The 23,661-nt window shown below is 40.2% G+C and overlaps 1 protein-coding gene across 1 annotated transcript in view; it reads right to left on the reverse strand.

Annotated features, from left to right (window-relative positions):
• Window positions 1–8,675, reverse strand: part of LOC140839047 (uncharacterized) — a 59,313-nt gene extending 50,638 nt beyond the window's left edge. Inside the window, exons 1-6 of the mRNA XM_073205679.1 lie at window positions 7,259–8,675; window positions 6,946–7,225; window positions 6,490–6,795; window positions 4,832–6,411; window positions 4,131–4,480; window positions 3,957–4,073 (exon numbers count right to left, since the gene is read on the reverse strand). Of these exons, the coding sequence (XP_073061780.1) occupies window positions 3,957–4,073; window positions 4,131–4,480; window positions 4,832–6,411; window positions 6,490–6,795; window positions 6,946–7,225; window positions 7,259–8,619 (3,994 nt within the window). The 5' untranslated portion in view covers window positions 8,620–8,675. The remainder of the gene's footprint in view (window positions 1–3,956; window positions 4,074–4,130; window positions 4,481–4,831; window positions 6,412–6,489; window positions 6,796–6,945; window positions 7,226–7,258) is intronic.
• Window positions 8,676–23,661: the final 14,986 nt, after the last annotated feature.

The raw sequence follows: 23,661 nt of genomic DNA on the forward strand, positions 1-23,661 counted from the left end.
TCTTAGAGAATCTATCCACAACAACAAAAATAGAATCCCTCACCTTCTTCGTCCTAGGCAACCCCAAAATAAAGCCCATAGAAATGTCAATCCAAATTCTTTTTAAGAATAGCACGCAAAAGCGTTCCCAAAGTTCTCTTGACAACTTCAGTTTGTCCATCCGTTTGAGGATGACAAGTAGTAGAAAACAATAATTTTGTGCCAAGTTTAGCCCATAAAGTCTTCCAAAAGTAACTCAAGAATTTAACATCGCGACCAGAAAACAATAGTCCTAGGCATGCCATGCAACCTAACGACTTCTCTAAAGAACAAATCCGCAATGTTTGAAGCATCATCGGTTTAATGACAAGCTATAAAATGTGTCCTCTTAGAGAATCTATCCACAACAACAAAAATAGAATCCCTACCGTTCTTAGTCTTAGGCAACCCCAAAATAAAGTCCATAGAAATGTCAATCCAAGTTCATTTTAAGAATAGCACGCGAAAGTGTTCCCAAAGTTCTGTTAAGAACTTCAGTTTGTCCATCCGTTTGAGGATGACAAGTAGTAGAAAACAACAATTTTGTGCCAAGTTTAGCCCTTAAAGTCTTCCAAAAGTAACTCAAGAATTTAACATCGTGACCAGAAATAATAGTCCTAGGCATGCTATGCAACCTAACGACTTCTCTAAAGAACATATCCGCAATGTTTGAAGCATAATCGGTTTAATGACACGCTATAAAATGTGTCATCTTAGAGAATCTATCCACAACAACAAAAATAGAATCCCTCCCCTTCTTAGTCCTAGGCAACCCCAAAATAAAGTCCATAGAAATGTCAATCCAAGTTCTTTTTAAGAATAGCACGCGAAAGTGTTCCTAAAGTTCTCTTGATAACTTCAGTTTGTCCATCCGTTTGAGGATGACAAGTAGTAGAAAACAACAATTTTGTGCCAAGTTTAGCCCATAAAGTCTTGCAAAAGTAACTCAAGAATTTAACATCGCGACTAGAAACAATAGTCCTAGGCATGCCATGCAACCTAACGACTTCTCTAAAGAACAAATCCGCAATGTTTGAAGCATCATCGGTTTTATGACAAGCTATAAAAAGTGCCATCTTAGAGAATCTATCCACAACAACAAAAATAGAATCCCTCCCCTTCTTAGTCCTAGGCAACCCCAAAATAAAGTCCATAGAAATGTCAATCAAAGTTCTTTTTAAGAATAGCACGTAAAAGTGTTCCCAAAGTTCTGTTGAGAACTTCAGTTTGTCCATCCGTTTGAGGATGACAAGTAGTAGAAAACAACAATTTTGTGCCTAGTTTAGCCCATAAAGTCTTCCAAAATTAACTCAAGAATTTAACATCGCGACCAGAAACAATAGTCCTAGGCATGCCATGCAACCTAACGACTTCTCTAAAGAACAAATCCACAATGTTTGAAGCATCATCGGTTTTATGACAAGCTATAAAATGTGTCATCTTAGAGAATCTATCCACAACAACAAAAATAGAATCCCTACCGTTCTTAGTCTTAGGCAACCCCAAAATAAAGTCCATAGAAATGTCAATCCAAGTTCTTTTTAAGAATAGCACGCGAAAGTGTTCCCAAAGTTCTGTTGAGAACTTCAGTTTGTCCATCCGTTTGAGGATGAAAAGTAGTAGAAAACAACAATTTTGTGCCAACTTTAGCCCATAAAGTCTTCCAAAAGTAACTCAAGAATTTAACATCGCGACCAGAAACAATAGTCCTAGGCATGCCATGCAACCTAACGACTTCTCTAAAGAACATATCCGCAATGTTTGAAGCATAATCGGTTTAATGACAAGATACAAAATGTGCCATCTTAGAGAATCTATCCACAACAACAAAAATATAATCCCTCCCCTTCTTAGTCCTAGGCAACCCCAAAATAAAGTCCTATAGAAATGTCAATCCAAGTTCTTTTTAAGAATAGCACGCGAAAGTGTTCCCAAAGTTCTTTTGACAACTTCAGTTTGTCCATCTGTTTGAGGATGACAAGTAGTAGAAAACAACAATTTTGTGCCAAGTTTAGCCCATAAAGTCTTCCAAAAGTAACTCAAGAATTTAACATCGCGACCAGAAAACAATAGTCCTAGGCATGCCATGCAACCTAACGACTTTTCTAAAGAACAAATTCGCAATGTTTGAAGCATCATCGGTTTTATGACAAGCTATAAAATGTGCTATCTTAGAGAATCTATCCACAACAACAAAAATAGAATCCCTACCCTTCTTAGTCCTATGCAACCCCAAAATAAAGTCCATAGAAATGTCAATCCAAGTTCTTTTTAAAAATAGCACGCAAAAGTGTTCCCAAAGTTCTGTTGAGAACTTCAGTTTGTCCATCCGTTTGAGGATGACAAGTAGTAGAAAACAACAATTTTGTGCCAAGTTTAGCCCATAAAGTCTTCCAAAAGTAACTCAAGAATTTAACATCGCGACCAGAAACAATAGTCCTAGGCATGCCATGCAATTTAACGACTTCTCTAAAGAACAAATCCGCAATGTTTGAAGCATCATCGGTTTTATGACAAGCTATAAAATGTGCCATCTTAGAGAATCTATCCACAACAAAAAAAATAGAATCCCTCCCATTCTTACTCCTACGCAACCCCAAAATAAAGTCCATAGAAATGTCAATCCAAGTTCTTTTTAAGAATAGCACGCGAAAGTGTTTCCAAAGTTCTGTTGAGAACTTCAGTTTGTCCATCCGTTTGTGGATGACAAGTAGTAGAAAACAACAATTTTGTGCCAAGTTTAGCCCATAAAGTCTTCCAAAAGTAATCGCGACCAGAAACAATAGTCCTAGGCATGCCATGCAACCTAACGACTTCTTTAAAGAACATATCCGCAATGTTTGAAGCATAATCGGTTTAATGACAAGCTATAAACTGTGCAATCTTAGAGAATCTATCCACAACAACAAAAATAGAATCCCTCCCCTTCCTAGTCCTAGGCAACCCCAAAATAAAGTCCATAGAAATATCAATCCAAGTTCTTTTTAAGAATAGCACGCGAAAGTGTTCCCAAAGTTCTATTGACAACTTCAGTTTTTCCATCTGTTTGAGGATGACAAGTAGTAGAAAACAACAATTTTGTGCCAAGTTTAGTGATATGAATCTTGATACGAATAAATAGCAAACACGATTAAAAATAAATCGCACCCTCTATTCAATTACGATATTAAGATTCGTGTGTTTTTCCCGATCTTTTGAATCAAGTAATATGTGATATTCGCCTCTAAACTAGCAAGAGTTTAGCAACAAATAAACACGAGGATAAACAATCGAAAACTATACGAACCTTCGAAGAACTTTGCCTACGACAATCCGCACAAGCAACGATCGACAAACGCCACAAAGTTAAAAACTTTGATAAGTTTGATTTGATTTGACAAAGCTTGGCTTTGAAAAGTTGAGAGAAAATTCTCAAAAGTTTTGATAAACTCAAAATAAAATATGTATTGTCTCCAATTTTTCGTCCAACATAGTCAATATATCAAAAGATATCAAAAATCTAGTCTCCCAAAATAATAAAACTCTAGAAAAGGAAACAAATCCGCGCAAAAAACAGAGGACACGGACCCCGTGCAGACGTCCGTAGACGGGTCCGTGTACATACTGTAAAACTCTTCAATCGGGATCAAGCGACACGGACCCCGTGCTCACCTCCGTGTACGGGTCCGTGTAGGCACTGTATTCGCCAACTTCAAAGGGCACGGACCCCGTGCCTGGGTCCGTCTCCAGGTCCGTGGAGCCACTGTAAAAACCCTCCCCAGCTTGTGAAGGACACGGACCCCGTGTGCAGGTCCGTGTACTGGTCCGTCCAGACTCGGTAAGCAACACCAATGTTTGAACGACTTTCCGTTGGCCTCCAAACGTACTCCCATGCATCACGACCTCTTCAGGCTTACTCATGACTCCTTGTAGCGCCTCCTTGAATCTCTTTAGTCGACCCCTCGTGATTGGTCCCTCCGGCAACTGCAAAGGATCCCATGCTTTCCTTGGGACGTCCACGTTCGCATCATCCTCCCCTTCTTGAAAAGGATTTGTCCTCAAATCTTGCTCATCACCTACATCAAACAACGACAAATCACTAACATTAAATGTAGAACTTACGTTGTACTCACCTGGCAAGTCGAGTTTGTAGGCGTTGTCATTGATCCTCTCAAGTACTTGAAATGGTCCATCGCCCCTAGGTAATAGCTTTGAGCGTCGCTTCTCCGGAAACCTCTCCTTCCTCAAGTGTAACCACACCCAATCGCCCTTCTCGAATACCACCTTCTTTTTCCCCTTGTTAGCTTGCTTAGCATATTGCTCATTTCGCTTCTCAATATTGGCTTTTACCTTCTCATGCAAACTCCTAACGAATTCAGCCTTCTTTTTACCGTCTAAGTTTAACCTTTCACTCACAGGTAAAGACATCAAATCCAACGGAGTCAAAGGATTAAAACCGTATACAATTTCAAATGGTGAATAGCTAGTAGTAGAATGCACACAACGATTATAAGCAAATTCAACAAATGGCAAGCAATTTTCCCAATTCTTTAAGTTCTTCTTGAGAATAGCACGTAATAAAGTTCCTAACGTCCTATTAACTACCTCAGTTTGACCATCAGTCTGAGGATGACAGGTCGTAGAAAACAGTAATTTAGTGCCAAGTTTAGCCCACAGTGTTTTCCAGAAATAACTTAGGAATTTAACATCACGGTCCGACACAATGGTCCTAGGCATGCCATGTAGCCTAACAACTTCTCTAAAGAATAGGTCCGCAATATTAGATGCATCATCAGTCTTGTGACAAGCAATGAAGTGTGCCATTTTAGAAAACCTATCCACAACAACAAATATAGAGTCCCTCCCTTTCTTTGTCCTAGGTAATCCCAAAACAAAGTCCATAGATATATCAACCCAAGGTTCGCTAGGGACGGGAAGTGGTGTATATAATCCATGTGGTAGTGTCCTAGACTTAGCTTGTCTACAAGTTATGCACTTCTCACAAATACGCTCAACATCACGTTTCATGTGTGGCCAATAAAAATGTTCATGCAATGCACTTAAAGTTTTAGCCACCCCAAAGTGTCCCATTAGTCCACCCCCATGTGCCTCCCTAACAAGTAATTCACGAATCGATGACTTGGGAATGCACAATCTATCCTCTCTAAACAAGAAACCTTTATGCAAGTAGAATTTATCATGTGGACCATGCATACAAGTTTCAAACACTTCCTTAAAATCATCATCTAGCACATACAACTCTTTAACAAGTTCAAACCCCAATATTTTAGATTCCAAAGTAGAGAAAAGTACATACCTCCGTGATAGTGCGTCGGCCACTACATTTTCCTTACCTTGCTTATACTTGATCATGTAGGGGAATGTCTCTATGAAGGCCACCCACTTAGCATGCCGCTTGTTCAGCTTTTGTTGCCCCTTGAGGTGCTTTAGAGACTCATGATCCGTATGAATCACAAACTCTTTAGGCCTCAAGTAGTGCTGCCACGTCTCAAGAGTCCTCACAAGTGCATAGAACTCCTTGTCATACGTGGGATAGTTCAGCGCTGCCCCATTGAGCTTCTCACTAAAGTACGCCACCGGCCTTCCTCCTTGCATCAACACGCCACCAATACCTACACCTGAAGCATCACATTCAATTTCAAAAGTATTAGCAAAATCAGGTAACACAAGTAAAGGAGCATTAATTAATTTTTGCTTGATAATATTAAAGGACTTCTCTTGCTCCTCGCCCCAATAGAATGGAACGTTCTTCTTGATGACCGCCGTCATCGGTGCCGCCAATGTGCTAAAATCCTTTACAAACCTCCTATAGAAGCTTGCAAGACCATGAAAGCTTCGAACTTGACCAACAGTAGTAGGCGTTGGCCAATCTCGAATGGCACTTACCTTGTCTTCATCAACTTGTATACCTTGTGAACTCACAACGAAACCAAGAAACACAAGTTTGTTTGTACAAAAATCACACTTCTTTAAGTTAGCATACAAATTTTCAGCCCTTAATGTGATTAGTACAAGTTTCAAGTGTTGAACATGCTCTTCAAGATTCTTGCTATACACTAGGATATCATCAAAGTAAACCACAACAAATTTACCTATATGTGCACGCAAGACATGATTCATTAACCTCATAAAGGTGCTAGGTGCATTAGTTAAACCAAAAGGCATAACCATCCACTCATACAACCCATATTTAGTTTTGAAAGCAGTTTTCCACTCATCACCTTCTCTCATCCTAATTTGATGGTAGCCACTCCTCAAATCAATTTTGCTAAAAATGCAAGAACCATGCAATTCATCTAACATATCATCTAGTCTAGGTATGGGATGCCTATACTTAATGGTTATGTTATTGATTGCCCTACAATCTACACACATACGCCATGAGCCATCTTTCTTAGGGACTAGCAAAACAGGCACCGCACAAGGTGACATGGACTCACGCACATAACCTTTATCTAATAACTCACTTACCTGCCTTTGAAGCTCCTTAGTCTCCTCCGGATTGCTCCTATAAGCTGGACGGTTCGGCAAGGCACTCCCGGGCACCAATTCAATTTGGTGCTCAATTCCCCTCAATGGTGGTAAGCCTTGAGGTAGCTCCTCCGGAAATACATCGTCAAATTCCTGCAATAGTGAAACAACAATGCTCGGAAGGGATCCGGCTATATCACTTGTGTTAAGGAGGATCTCCTTGTAAAGAATTAACACAAGTGGCTCATGTGTGTGCAACAAGTGTTTTACCTCACCTTTTTGGGCCATATAAGAATTCTTTTTGGCCTCTTTCCTCTCTTTTTCTTTTCTCTCATTTTCTTTCCTCTCTTTTTTTGTTTTTGTGGCTATCTCACTCTTTTGATCACTCTTTTTTTCAGCCACTTCATTTTTGTTTTCAAAGGCCATCTCACTTTTTAGTTCACTCTTTTTTTCGGCCTCATCTCTCTTTTTCTTTTTCAAGTGGTCCTCCAATACTTGCTTTGGGGACAATGGAAGTAAGACAACTGTTTCTTTTTTCAAGACAAACGAGTACTTATTTTTGAACCCATCGTGAGTCACTCGCCTATCAAATTGCCATGGCCTACCCAACAAGATATGACAAGCATGCATGGGCACCATGTCACACAAAACCTCATCTTTGTACTTCCCAATTGAGAATGACACTAGAACTTGCCTATTAACCCTCACTTCCGCACAATCGTTCAACCATTGAAGCCTATATGGTTGAGGATGTTTTATTGTAGGCAACCCCAATTTTTCAACCATCTCAACACTAGCCACATTGGTGCAACTACCCCCATCGATGATTACATTGCACACCTTACCATTCACAAAACATCTAGTGTGGAACAAGTTCTCTCTTTGGTTAACTTCCTCATCTTTGACTTGGGCACTCATGATTCGCCTAGTCACTAGAGCTTCTCCTACAACCGCCCCATATCCCTCATCGGGATCCTCCAACTCCGGCATATCATCATCACTACCCTCGCCATCCCCCTCACTTTGAGACTCATACTCACCATAATCATTTAAGAACATGACTCTCTTATTAGGACAATCACTAGAAATATGACCCATCCCTTGACACCTAAAACATCTAACATCTCTAGAGCGATTAGAAGGAGTTTCAGATTTACCTTGGACTCCTTGCTTAGGCGCCTCTTGTTTGGTCTCAAATTTGGGCTTGGCCACCACTTTGTTCTCCTCACGCTTCCCCACATTTGATCTCCAAGAAGATGATGCACCTCCGGTTTGATTGGTGCGGCCAACTCCTCGCCTCTTGAGTTGTTGCTCCACCTTTATGGCCATTTGCACCATCTCGTCTAGATCTAAGTAGTGCCGAAGCTCCACTTGATCTTGGATCTCCCTGTTCAAACCACAAAGAAAACGAGCCATAGTTGCTTCATTATCCTCCTCAGTATTTGCCCTAATCATGAGTACTTCCATCTCCTTATAGTAGTCCTCAACACTCTTCAACCCTTGCCTCAAAGTTTGTAACCTCTTAAACATCTCCCTATAGTAATGGTTAGGCACAAACCTCTTCCTCATTACACTCTTCATCTCATCCCAAGATTCAATAGGCCTCTCATTATACTTTCTTTTAGTGGTCACTAATTGATCCCACCAAATGAGAGCATAGTCTAAGAATTCAACCACCGCCAACCTCACCTTCTTTTGTTCGGAGTAGTGGTGACATGCAAATACGAACTCTACCCTCTTTTCCCATTCTAGGTACGCTTCCGGGTCAGATTTCCCATGGAATGAAGGGATCTTCATCTTAATGCTACCCATGTGACCATCTTCCCTAGTCTCCTCATATCTACCCCGCATGGCTTCCCTTCTTCCTCTACCAAATCCTCTATCTCTCCCATTCCTACCCCAATTCTCATTTTGACTCTCATCGCCTCCTCCTAGATCATACTCCTCATCATCTCTACCCAAATCTCTAGGCTTAGGTTTACCCCCACTAACACTAACCTCAAGTTTACCCAACCTCTCATGCAACGACTCCATTTGGGTCGCCATCGCTCTACTAAAATCCCCAAACAACGCATCTAGATGAGCTTTGGACACCCCCGAATTCGAACTATCTCCTACCTCCCTCTCCATTTAATTTCAAAGTTGTACCTGCAAGAAAAGGTTAGTAGAAATAAAATAATCCTCACCCAAATGCTCACGATCACTCAAAAGAAATTCACTCGTCTTTTACCTCTTTATTTGTATGCTCACAACAAATACTCACCGTTCACTCCAAAGAAAAGTCACTCTCACTCAAGTGTATCACTCGAATTTTGAAAGCTCTCTTGGAAGTGCTCAAGCTTTGTATTGTGGGTATATCAAACAATCAAAGTTCAAACTTGTGAACAAATGCGACCGACTCACTTGGACTGTGTAGACAAGAAATTCGAATATAGGAAAATTTTTTTTTTTTTTTTTTTTTTGACTGTGTGAGACAATTGAATATGACTCTATGAAGACAATAGAACAATATATGAAAAAGAAATAATGGTGAATTTTCGGAATTTTTGTATTTTTTTTTTTTTTTTTTTTTTTTTTCTTCCTCCTCCTCTTTGAATTCCGAAAATTCAAAAAAAAAGGACTCAAAATTTCGTGTATCACAGATTCACGAAAAAAATACGAAGAACGATAGAACAAAACAGATCTGACAATATTCGAATAAATAATACAGATCTGCAATTTAAGAACAAGATAATTTACTTGAATTCAATAAACCTGGCGCTCTGGTACCAAATGATATGAATCTTGATACGAATAAATAGCAAACACGATTAAAAATAAATCGCACCCTCTATTCAATTACGATATTAAGATTCGTGTGTTTTTCCCGATCTTATGAATCAAGTAATATGTGATATTCGCCTCTAAACTAGCAAGAGTTTAGCAACAAATAAACACGAGGATAAACAATCGAAAACTATATGAACCTTCGAAGAACTTTGCCTACGACAATCCGCACAAGCAACGATCGACAAACGCCACAAAGTTAAAAACTTTGATAAGTTTGATTTGATTTGACAAAGCTTGGCTTTGAAAAGTTGAGAGAAAATTCTCAAAAGTTTTGATAAACTCAAAATAAAATATGTATTGTCTCCAATTTTTCGTCCAACATAGTCAATATATCAAAAGATATCAAAAATCTAGTCTCCCAAAATAATAAAACTCTAGAAAAGGAAACAAATCCGCGCAAAAAACAGAGGACACGGACCCCGTGCAGACGTCCGTAGACGGGTCCGTGTACATACTGTAAAACTCTTCAATAGGGATCAAGCGACACGGACCCCGTGCTCACTTCCGTGTACGGGTCCGTGTAGGCACTGTATTCGCCAACTTCAAAGGGCACGGACCCCGTGCCTGGGTCCGTCTCCAGGTCCGTGGAGCCACTGTAAAAACCCTCCCCAGCTTGTGAAGGACACGGACCCCGTGTGCAGGTCCGTGTACTGGTCCGTCCAGACTCGGTAAGCAACACCAATGTTTGAACGACTTTCTGTTGGCCTCCAAACGTACTCCCATGCATCACGACCTCTTCAGGCTTACTCATGACTCCCTGTAGCGCCTCCTTGAATCTCTTTAGTCGACCCCTCGTGATTGGTCCCTCCGGCAACTGCAAAGGATCCCATGCTTTCCATTGGGACGTCCACGTTCGCATCATTTAGCCCATAAAGTCTTCCAAAAGTAACTCAAGAATTTAACATCGCGACCAGAAAACAATAGTCCTAGGCATGCCATGCAACCTAACGACTTCTCTAAAGAACAAATCCGCAATGTTTGAAGCATCATCGGTTTAATGACAAGCTATAAAATGTGCCATCTTAGAGAATCTATCCACAACAACAAAAATAGAATCACTCCCCTTCCTAGTCCTAGGCAACCCCAAAATAAAGTCCATTGAAATGTCAATCCAAGTTCTTTTTAAGAATAGCACGCGAAAGTGTTCCCAAAGTTCTGTTGAGAACTTCAGTTTGTCCATCCGTTTGAGGATGACAAGTAGTAGAAAACAACAATTTTGTGCCAAGTTTAGCCCATAAAGTCTTCCAAAAGTAACTCAAGAATTTAACATTGCGGCCAGAAAACAATAGTCCTAGGCATGCCATGCAACCTAACGACTTCTCTAAAGAACAAATCCGCAATGTTTGTAGCATCATCGGTTTTATGACAAGCTATAAAATGTGCCATCTTAGAGAATCTATGTAAGGTTCGAGAATTACCAGTATTATTGATGTTAGATTTGTATAGATAAGAATGCATGAATTATGAGATTTTGAGCAGCAGGGCCGAAGCCACACCGCACCCGCGGTACAGGAAGGACCGCACCCGCGGTGCATTGATAGAAAATTTGTGAATTTGTACGAAGCAACACCGCACCCGCGGTGCTAACAGGCCCGCACCCGCGGTGGTGAGACCGCACCCGCGGTCATGCAAGGACCGCACCCGCGGTCTCGGAATTTTGGAAAATGGACGGGCTGCCGAAAGCATAGCGCACCCGCGCTCTTGAGCTGCCGCACCCGCGGTGCTGCATGCAACATGCCACCTTCGTTTCTTGGCTTGACACATGGCATATATATATATATAGGAAGCTGCTGAATCATGTATTTCTCATTTTTCCAGAGTCAGAACCGAGAGAAGCCATTATTCTTCAAGTTTCTTCAAGCTTCAAGGCAAGATTGTGCAAAATCTAGCCAACCGATTTTAGATTCGACTTCGGTTTTGAACTCCTCTTATCATTTGCTATTCAAGGATGTAAGTTTTATTACATTTCAGCATGTCTCGAAATATATGTGTTGGGGAAATTCAGATTTGAGTTAGAATATGTGTTCTTGATATGTTGAGCATGATTTATTCGTTACCGAATCGAAATTTGGAGACCATATGCTATTGTTTCGATTTCAGCATGTGTTATGGGAAGATTATGCAGATTTCAGTGTATGTATTGTTGTGTTGATGATATTGGGAGTTGATTTGGAATTAGCATGTTATTATTGAGTTATCGGTATCACGAGACTACACCGTTATGCCGTTCAACTGTATTGAAATCAAGTATTGTTTGTATATGAGTTGGTTGTGTTCTATATTGATAGAAGGTGCATCTATATTGCCATTTCAGATTTGAAGTGACAGGTTTGACATTTGATTCGAGAGCTCGACAGACAGTGCGACAAGAAAGGTATAACTCATGTGGTCACGGGATTGCACAACTCGATTCAGATTTGATACGAGTTTCCCTAAATCACATACTAGATTGTTATTACATTTGATTATGTATTGTTTTGTTTATTGATTTAGATTCGAGTCCTGAGATAGGAGATATTGGCAGACTTGCCAAAACTAGACGTTTCGGTGTATCGACGCATAGGAGCAGATTTGCTATATGTGTAGACCCTCGATACAGAGTTGACCGAAGTCTAGGAATAAGACGTACCGTTGCCCCGAGTGGTTGGGTAGGTAACAGACCGTCTTATTCACACCGGGATCCCTAGATTAGAAATGTAATGCCCGGTTACTCGTACAAATGATTAGTAATACGTTTATGTCATTATTAGATAGCTAATTAGCTCATTATGTTTTTCATATTGATTGATGTATTGATATTGGGATTGAACATGACTTTTATATTGTTTTTGGTGCATTGAGAATGAATATATGTCAAAGTAGTGATAGTAAGATGGGTACATAGAAATAGTGTAATGGAAGTTGTGGGAAATTAGATGTAAATATGGTAGTTCGTACGGGTTTTAGCATAATGATTTGAATATTGATCCAAATTGAGTGAGGCCATAACCATTAGAAAGCTAAGATATAATGCTACAACTTTCAAGTTTTGAGTTTTGTCCAAATCATTGTGGAAGACAAGCCAAAAGTGCCCCGAAGTGTGTCGTGTATACCGTCATTCCTTCGCTGACACATGTTAGGAGAATGGGCATAACTTTTTACTCAGACCTCCAAATGACCTGAAATTTGGAGAGCTTAAAGCCAAGACATAGGGCTACAACTTTGTAGTTTACAACTTTTCCAGATTATGAAGGGAAGAGCCGTTTCTGGAGCGATTTCTGATGAATCAGTGTGCAGAGCCGAAACTGGCTCGCCCTAGCGGTCAAAAATGTCCGCCCTAGCGAGCCTGTGCAGGAATAAAATGTATAGGGCCGAAACTTGCTCGCCCTAGCGGTCAAAAGTGTCCGCCCTAGCGAACCTGTGCAGAAATAAAATGTGTAGGACCGAGATTTACTCGCCCTAGCGGTAAAAAGCGTCCGCCCTAGCGAACCTGCTGTATAAAAAGATAAGTATCGGGTTTTCTAAGCACTTTCCACCATCCTCAACCTCTCTAACAGCATAAACTCGAAACAAAACTTAGAGAATTTCTTCCAAATGCTTTCTTCTTCATTCCTTTCATAGAATTGAAGTTAGAACTTTGTTCTTCATCCCAAGAGCTTCCTAAAGGTATAAGTTTTCATCTCTTTTGATTATTATAAAGGTAGAGGAGCAAACTTCACCTAGTATAGATATAGTGATTGAATTATTGTTATGTTTGAAAGCATAGGAGCGAGAAACACCGTCTCAAACCAGTGTTCTTAAGCTTGGACTGTAAGTTGGCATGTTCTTGAAGTAATACATGAGTAATATTATGGATTTCAAATGCTTTGCATTGTTTATTGATATATGTACATTGTTAGTATGTTTATTGATGAAACATAGCACCATATGCCATTGTTATGTATTAAATATGTAAGGAACTCATGAATATTGATGTTGGGTGCTATGTCATGACCAAGAACAAGAACATTGAAAGGAAAAATGATTGATTTTACATGATATAGAGCTTGTTGACATCATGGGTGGTTTTAAGTCCACCAAAGCTTGGTTGCAACTCAACATCGATAATCTCAAACTAACGTGTTATAAAATCTCGGGCATTACATTTCTCCCCCTCTAAGAAATGATTTCGTCCTCTAAATCGCACCTTATTCTATCTATGCAAGTATAAACAATATTAACATTAAAGTTAAATCAATACTTACATCATCGAAATAGTTCGGGGTGTTTCTGTCTCATTTTTGCTTCGGTCTCCCATGTCGCTTCTTCGATGCCATGACGACTCCACTGAACTTTCACAAGTGGAATAATCTTCGTTCTGAGCTTCTTTTCTTTCCGATCAAGAATCTGTATCGGTTGTTCCACATAGCTCAACGTCTGATCAAGTTCAGCTTCGTCAGGTTGAATGACATGAGAAACATCTAGCATATATTTTCGTAACATTGATACATGAAACACGTCATGTATTCCGGATAGAGAAGGAGGAAGGGCAAGTCGATAAGCTCGATCGCCAATCTTTTCAAGAATCTCGTAAGGACCAATGTATCGAGGAGATAGTTTCCCGTGCTTACCAAATCGAACAACGCCTCTGAATGGAGAAATCTTTAAGAATACTCTATCTCCTGCCTCAAATACTAACGGTCTACGTCTGATATTGGCGTATTTGGCTTGCCTATCTTGTGCTGTCTTCATCCTCTTCTGAATGAGTTTCACCTTCTCTGTCATGTCACGAATCATATCTGGCCCCAGTTCTGGTACTTCTGAGATATCATCCCAGTATAGCGGAGATCTGCACTTCTTGCCATATAACGCTTCAAACGGTGCCATCTCAATGCTCGTCTGATAGCTGTTATTATAGGAGAATTCACAAAGAGGTAGGGAATCTTGCCAACTAGTACCAAAATCTAGCACTACGGCTCTCAACATATCCTCTAGAGTCTGGATAGTCCGCTCTGACTGTCCGTCTGTCTGAGGATGATACGCAGTACTCAGGTGCAATGTCGTACCTAAGGCCTGCTGTAGACTGTGCCAGAAGTGTGAAGTGAATCGTGGATCACGATCTGATACGATAGACTTCGGCACTCCATGCAATCTGACTACCTCACGAATATAAATCTCCGCCATCTGATCCTGTCTATACGTCATTCTGTATGGGATGAAACAAGCAGATTTGGTCAATCTGTCAATAATAACCCAAATCGCATCGCAGCCTCTGGATGATCGTGGTAACTTCGTCACAAAATCCATGGAAATGTGATCCCATTTCCATTCTGGAATAGACAAACTCTGAAGTAACCCTCCGGGCTTCTTCCTCTCGGCCTTCACCTGTTGGCAATTCAGACATTTAGACACATATTCGGCGATGTCTGACTTCATCTGTTTCCACCAGAACTGTGTCTTCAAATCATTGTACATCTTCCTGCCACCAGGATGAATGCTGAACCGACTACAATGTGGCTCTGTCAGAATCCGCTGTCTCAAACCTGCAACATCTGGCACAACTAGACGGTTATTCACGTACAACACATGATCTCGTACCTGATATTCTGATACGTGTCCTGTTCTGACCATCTGAATCGATCTCTGCACATTCTAATCTGTTCTTTGTGCTTCTTTTATTCTTCTGATCAAGTTTGGCTCGACTTGAATAGTAGCAAGTCGTAGTGGCTTCCTATCTGTATCAAATAGGGTTTGAATGATATAACTATAGTATAAAGAAACTCAAATAAGGGAACATCCATTTGAGGGTTTATAAAAATTTTGGCATGATGTCCCTACATTTTGTTTAAACTAAAAACTCAAGCAATACTATATAAACAACAACATTCATATATATATATAAACATATTTCATCTACACAAACGTATTCTGCTTCATTCTACCCATAGACATAAACATTGTAAAACGTGTTTCAAACCCTGACATTGTAAAACTTATAATACATATGCGGAAGCTATACAATAAGAAGCCCGGTTCTTGTCGAGGTGAGACACGTCACAACCATCCCTTGGTGAACCGGCATCCTATGCATCTTCACTACCTGATCCTGTAATACATGAGCTACGTGAGTTTATAAAACTCAATAAGTTGGCACTTATATGTATCAATATGCATCGAAGGAACATATATATCAAGTCGTGACAACAATGAAACTTTAAACCATGTCATATCATAGCATATATTCATGTTCATGTTTGTACTTGAGCCTCATTAGTTGACCTGTACTACCGTGCTTGCTTTATTATATAGCTACTACTGTGTTGGACGTCAGGGAGCAACCTTTGGCAACCCCACGCCCCATGAACATATATTGGCCAATAGCTTTGGTGGACTTAAAACCACCCATGATGTCAACAAGCTCTATATCATGTAAAATCAATCATTTTTCCTTTCAATGTTCTTGTTCTTGGTCATGACATAGCACCCAACATCAATATTCATGAGTTCCTTACATATTAATACATAACAATGGCATATGGTGCTATGTTTCATCAATAAACATACTAACAATGTACATATATCAATAAACAATGCAAAGCATTTGAAATCCATAATATTACTCATGTATTACTTCAAGAACATGCCAACTTACAGTCCAAGCTTAAGAACACTGGTTTGAGACGGTGTTTCTCGCTCCTATGCTGTCAAACATAACAATAATTCAATCACTATATCTATACTAGGTGAAGTTTGCTCCTCTACCTTTATAATAATCAAAAGAGATGAAAACTTACACCTTTAGGAAGCTCTTGGGATGAAGAACAAAGTTCTAACTTCAATTCTATGAAAGGAATGAAGAAGAAAGCATTTGGAAGAAATTCTCTAAGTTTTGTTTCGAGTTTATGCTGTTAGAGAGGTTGAGGATGGTGGAAAGTGCTTAGAAAACCCGATACTTATCTTTTTATACAGCAGGTTTGCCAGGGCGGACGCTTTTTACTGAAAGCGGACCGGTTACGGGGGCCGGAAACGCAACGGAAGCGAAAAATTAAAATTTTATCAAGAAAATTTCGGCCCCATATATATTTTGTGCAACATTTACAAAAACTAAGAACATGCATAGGATGTTTTAAGAAATATACCTATCAACTCCTTAGAGTTGATGAAATGGCTCCAACTTTGTTTTAAATAACAAAGCTCTTGTTTGGTGGACAAATCTACAAGCTCACCTTCTTCTCCCAAAGAATTAGGCCCACCACTCAACAAGGTAAATCCCCTCAAGTTTTGCACTAGAAAAACTTGAGGATTTTTCAAAGAGAATGATTTTCTTCCAAGAAAATGAAGAACAAAAGAGAAAGAAAAATGGAGAGAATTCCTCCAAGAAATTTCGGCCAAGTGATGATATTGGGAGTGTGGGAGAATAGCCTAGGTATTGTGAAAAGTTGTCTCTCAAAAGTTGCATGCCTTTTGAATATTTTATTAAAAAGTAATCAAGGCTCTTCACCTCCCAAGCATGCAATCCCTACATGTCTCACTTGTATATTATATGGTTTTTAACACATTAAAAACCATAGACTAAATTTTATTATCTCAAACACATTTGAGATAAATTAAATATTACTTGATTTTACTCAAGTCCCACTAGTTAAATAATTATTTAAATTGAGCTCTACAAGACTCAATATTATTTAATTAATTCAACACTTGAATTAATTTAATTATTTAGACTCTACTAGGTCTACTAGTGTTTAATTAATTCAACACTTGAATTAATTTAATTTAGTCCACAACAATGTTTATGAAAATCACAATTTTCAACTACATTATTTACTTGGCCAAATTTTAATCTTAGGAACACTTCCATAAATTAAAATTTATATTTCTCTCATAGAAGTCATACTTCTAATTTTCTTTACGCTTATAAACACATTTATAAGCCGTTCAACACATTGAACTATTTTACTTCTCTTCGGGATTTACTAAGCAAGTACTTGTGTGGCCCTCAATGGTTCATTGATACAACTAGCCGTGGGTTCACATCTCAATGTGATTCGGACTAAACATGTCCTTATACGAGCATACCCCAATTGCTCCATTCTTACTTATCAACTCCTTGATAGTAAGAACGTCAGAACTCAAGTCTGATAGTACCCAACCAATCACGTTAAACGCCTAGCAGCATCGCTTACGTGATTCCCTAGGTATCACATGATAGTGCCTGCAAGAACCATTCAATTATGGTTAGCGTACAGTACGGTCCCTTCAGCTCATATATCCCGACCGATTCGACAACTATTGGTATATCGAGAGTTGTCAATGAATCGATACTATGTGTCATGTCGTGGTTGCATCGATGGTGTAATCTATGAAACCCCTTTCATAATTACCACCATACTCTGATCAGAGATTTCAACCCACACATACATGAAAAACACATAGGATATCCATACCCGTAGGTAAGCGGTGAATCCCCGACTACAATGCATCGACTCCTATATGTTTCGCCGTAACACCCAATCTTGCCACCTAATGACCCCAAAAGAGTCGGTAAACAAGTCAAAGTGAAACGCTAGCACATAGAGTCTCAATGTTGTCCCGGGTCATAAGGACTAATGGTGTACAACCATAAACTAGGACGTTTCCACTCGATAAGTGAGAACCACTTGGAAAGTCCTTTATAGAGGGTTGTTCAGTGCACTCTACCAGGAGCACCTATCTGCATGCTCGGACATCACAATGTCCCCTACCAATGAAACATGGTACTCACATCGCAGATACTAGTCTCTAACTCGAGCGGCCTTTATCCTTCTTAGTGGCGGCTGAATCGACTAGGAACGGTTTAGAATATACAGTATTCCAAATATGAGTTTCATGATACTCATCATATGAGCATCTCATATTCTTTCTACTATTTGTATATTCAAGGACTTTATCTATGCAACAAGCATGGGTATAAAGATAAAGATGCGCCAAATTAATAAATTGAAATATTATTAAAATAAAGATCGTTTATACAAAGAGTTTCATCGTGAACAGTCGGCCAACACTTGGCTCGACGTGCACCTACTCTAACAATCTCCCACTTGCACTAGAGCCAACTACCTATATACTTTAGACCCATTGATTCGCGATGCTTCTCGAACGATGGTCCTGGTAAAGGCTTAGTTAGTGGATCAGCAACATTATCTGCGGAGCCGACTTTGTCAATCACGACATCTCCTCTTTCCACGATCTCTCTGAGGATGTGGTACTTTCTCAATACGTGTTTGGACTTCTGATGAGACCTTGGCTCCTTCGCCTGAGCTATGGCTCCCGTGTTGTCGCACATCACCGGGATAGGAGCAACTCCATTTGGAATGACGCCCAACTCTTGGACGAAATTCCTAATCCAAACAGCCTCCTTTGCTGCAGCCGATGCAGCAATGTATTCTGCCTCAGTGGTGGAATCCGCAGTACTGTCTTGCTTGGAACTCTTCCAAGAGACAGCACCACCATTGAGCATGAATATGAATCCGGAGGTTGACTTCGAGTCATCAACATCGCTTTGGAAGCTAGAGTCGGTATAGCCTTCCAATTTCAGTTCTCCACCCCCATAGACCAAGAACAGCTTATTGGTCCTTCTCAAATACTTGAGGATGTCTTTCACAGCTTTCCAGTGTGGAAGACCGGGGTTGGATTGATATCTACTCACTACACTTAGTGCAAATGCCACGTCAGGACGTGTAGATATCATCCCATACATGATACTACCAATAGCCGAAGCATACGGAATTCGTGTCATCGCCGCTATCTCTGCATCAGTCTTGGGAGACATAGACTTGGATAGGGACACGCCATGACACATTGGTAGATGTCCTCTCTTGGACTCATCCATCGAGAACCGCTTCACGATGGTATCAATGTATGTGGACTGGGTGAGACCAAGCAATCTTTTTGATCTATCTCTATAGATCTGTATTCCCAATACAAAAGATGCTTCACCCAAGTCCTGCATTGAGAACTTACTTGCTAACCATATCTTTGTTGATTGCAACATTCCTACATCATTCCCAATGAGTAGAATGTCATCAACATAAAGAACTAGGAATGTCACAGCACTCCCACTGACCTTCTTATACACACAGGGTTCCTCAGGATTCTTAGTAAAACCAAACTCTTTGATTGTACTATCGAAACTGAGGTTCCAGCTCCTAGATGCCTGCTTAAGACCATAAATAGATCTTTGAAGTTTGCATACCATATGCTCACTTCCGATAGATGTAAACCCTTCAGGTTGAGACATGTAAATCTCTTCCTTAATATCCCCATTAAGGAAGGCAGTCTTGACATCCATCTGCCATATCTCATAGTCATACCATGCAGCTATGGCTAGCAAAATCCTAATGGACTTGAACATCGCAACTGGAGAAAAGGTTTCCTCATAGTCAACACCTTGCCTTTGAGTATACCCTTTTGCTACCAGTCGCGCCTTGAAGGTCAATACCTTCCCATCCGCCCCAAGTTTCCTCTTGTAAATCCATTTACACCCTATGGGAACAATTCCCTCAGGTGGATCCACGAGATTCCACACTTGGTTCGAATGCATGGAATTCATCTCAGATTCCATTGCTTCAAGCCATTTGGATGAATCGGCATCAGATAACGCTTCCTTGAAGGTCCTTGGATCACATCCAAGATTAGGCTCATCATGGCCCTCTTCAAGAAGCAGACCATACCTCACAGGTGGTCTCGAGACTCTCTCGGTTCTTCTAGGAGCTTGTATCTCCTCACTTGGCTTCTCGGGTGTGGGTTCTACAACTGTGGGTGTCTCTCGAACCTCTTCGAGTTCTATCATCTCGCCTTTTCTATCCAATAGAAATTCCTTTTCCAAAAAGGTTGCGTTCCTAGAAACAAACACCTTTGTTTCTTGGGGATGATAGAAGTAATATCCAATTGAATTCTTTGGATATCCCACAAAGTAGCATAAAATGGATCGACTATCCAATTTATCTCCCACTGTCTGCTTCACATAAGCAGGACACCCCCATATTCTTAGATAAGAATACTTGGGAGGCTTACCCATCCATATCTCATATGGAGTCTTGTCAACTGCCTTTGTATGGACATTGTTCAACAACATTGCCGCTGTTTCAAGCGCATATCCCCAAAAGGATGGCGGCAACTCTGTGAACCCCATCATAGACCGAACCATGTCCATCAAAGTCCGGTTACGACGCTCCGAAACACCATTCAACTGCGGTGTAGCGGGCGGAGTCCACTGCGAGAGAATCCCATTCTCTCTAAGATACTCTTGGAACTCGGCACTCAAGTACTCACCACCTCGATCCGATCGAAGTGTCTTGATGCTTCGTCCCAATTGCTTCTCTACTTCACTTCTGAATTCTTTGAACCTTTCAAAGGCTTCAGACTTGTATTTCATTAAATACACATACCCATACCTCGAATGGTCATCGGTAAAGGTGATGAAGTAGGCATGTCCATGCTTAGTGGTGATGCTAAGCGGACCGCACACATCGGTATGGATCAAATCCAATAACCCTTTGGCTCGCTCCGCATGGCCCTTAAAGGGAATTTTGGTCATCTTTCCTTTTAGACAGGATTCACAAGTCGTGAGAGCATTAATATCGGACATATCAAACATGCCAACTCCCACTAACTTGTTCATCCTTCTTAGGGATATATGACCTAATCGAGCATGCCATAATTGTGCCGAATTAAGAGTATCTTGTTTGCGCTTATTTGTTGTTGTTATCGTTTGGACATTGTTAAGTGGAATATCTTTTAATTTTAAGGTGTAGAGATTGTTTTCAAGTTCACCGGTACCAACTAAACATTCATTCTTGTAAATATTGCAAACACCTTTGCCAAATAAACAAGAATATCCATCAATATCAAGCATAGGAATGGAAATAATGTTTTTAATCAAGTCTGGTACAAATAAAACATCTCTTAATACAAACTTAAAATCATTGTTCAAAATTAAACAAACATCTCCTATGGCCTTGGCAGCAACTCTTGCTCCATTGCCCATCCTTAAGAAGGTCTCACCCTCTCGGAGCCTTCTACTTCTTCCCATCACCTGCAAATCGTTACAGAGATGTGAGCCACAGCCGGTATCCAATACCCAAGAAGTAGAGTTAATCGAGATATTTACTTCAATAAAGAACATACCTTTGGCAGAACCCTTCTGCGCAAGATATTCCCTGCAGTTACGCCTCCAATGTCCAGGCTTCTTGCAGTGGTGACAGATGTCAACAGTCTTTTCAGCCTTCACTGGCGCGGCTGCCACTACGGGACTCGAAGTCTGCCTCTTCAAGGGCTCGCTCTTCTTGGTACGCTGGAAAGAACGCTTCTTTCCCTTCCCAGGTGGACCGGTCTTCGTGCCAGATGAAGAGCCCACAAAAAGAACCTGCTTCTCCTTCTTGATCGTGGACTCAAAGGTCACAAGCATGTTCACCAACTCTTCAAGGCTGGGCTCAAGCTTGTTCATGTTGAAGTTCACGACAAAAGGATCGAAAGAGCTGGGCAGTGACAACAGCAACACATCCGTGGTCAACTCCGATGGCAAGATCAAATCCATGCCTACGAGCTTGTCCACGAGCCCAATCAACTTTAGGCCATGCTCATGGACCGAAGTCCCATCTCGCATGCGTAAAGTGATGAGCTCCTTCACTGTGGCATGCCTCAAAGGCCGAGTCTGCTCACCGAAGAGCTCCTTGAGGTGCATATGAATGTCAGCAGCATTCTTAGCATCCTCGAATCGCCTTTGCAGCTCATCGTTCATCGAAGCCTGCATATAACACTTCGCCTTCAAGTCATGGTCGCACCAATCCTTGTAGGTCTGCAATTCCTCAGGAGTGCAGCCTATAGGAGCCTCAGCAGGGGGCGCCTCAGTAAGTGTATATGCGATCTTCTCCGAGTTTAGGACAATCTTTAAATTTCTTAGCCAAGTGATATAGTTTGGTCCGGTTAGAATGTGTTTTTCGAGAATGACCGAAAACGGGTTGCGAATTGATGACATGTCAAAGATTGTACTGAAAAGTAAAACAGATAAATGTTAATGACTATTTTAAAATATTTAATAAGATATAAAGTTTGGACTTTTACTTTATAAATAATCGCTCCCACTGTTTTGACATTTTCACTACCCTCTAGTGAAAACGGGAAACACTTTCCTCAGAAGGTACGTAAGGTCCAATTAGCGAATTGTGATCCCGAATAATATCGGCCATCACAATTCCTAAAAGGTAGTTTCCAATTGCATCGCCATGCAACCCTCTACGTATACTTTTGTCTCACGTTTGATTAGGACCCAATAATATGACGTCGTTCATCTTTACGTGTCAAGCCTAACCCATCGATATTGAACCTTAATGGACGGTCGCCATGAGTTCCCTCAATAATATGAGCCGAAATCATGGGAGTTCCACGTAGTTCACATCACCATGTCAATGGATGTCACAGCTTTCCGGCACCCAGGGCCCCCTCAATAATATGAGCCGAGCCCCGAGTACGGGTAGCGTTCATCATGCATCCATTGTCGATGGAAGACAAGGAAATTATAAACAAATTTATAATTCCCCTTTTCGGACTTGATATTAATTTTGAATCTTATTCAAAATGAGGGTTTTTAATTTTGAAAGGTCTCATCATTAATTTTATTTTAAAAGCTCGCCATGTTTGATCGTATGTTTGCCGGATTCATGCAACTTTGTTATTATAATAATAATAACGCACATACTCATTATTTATAACATATCATGCATATATTATAAATAGAAAACAGTACAAGGATGATCAATTGCCCCAAAACTAATGGCCCGTGTGAGCCAAACACGGGCCTAGGTCCAATCCTAGGGTAAATGCAGGGATGCAATGCAACTAAATTATTACATTAGCATCCAATATTACATGTCTTCGATCTTCATAATCACCAAGGCCACCATCTTCCAATCTTGATCTTCCACTATTCTAATATTTACAATTAAATATCCATGGCACATAGGGATACATCTCATGGGGGGTGGGAACGGGCCATAAACCAAGCCCACCTTATAAATTGATAATTATTACAATCATACAACACAAATATCCTAGCATACACCTAGCAAATTGGGCTTGGGCTTTTGATCATCCTTCATGCATAATATCACATATCATACACCATCAATTAATTATCACTATAATTAATTGATCCAATATTATATATCTTGATCCAATCACTAACCGCCACAATTATAAATTAAATTAACAAAGTATACAAACACCTTTGTCTACTTTCAAATTAATTTATTTATAATCGAATTTCTTGTAAATCACAATTTACTATAAATAATTAAAGTCCAACTTCAATTATTTATTTTATGAGAAAATATGTGCAACAATTGT

Source organism: Primulina eburnea, chromosome 8, assembly GCF_022965805.1.
Source record: "Primulina eburnea isolate SZY01 chromosome 8, ASM2296580v1, whole genome shotgun sequence".
Taxonomy (NCBI): Eukaryota; Viridiplantae; Streptophyta; class Magnoliopsida; order Lamiales; family Gesneriaceae; genus Primulina; species Primulina eburnea.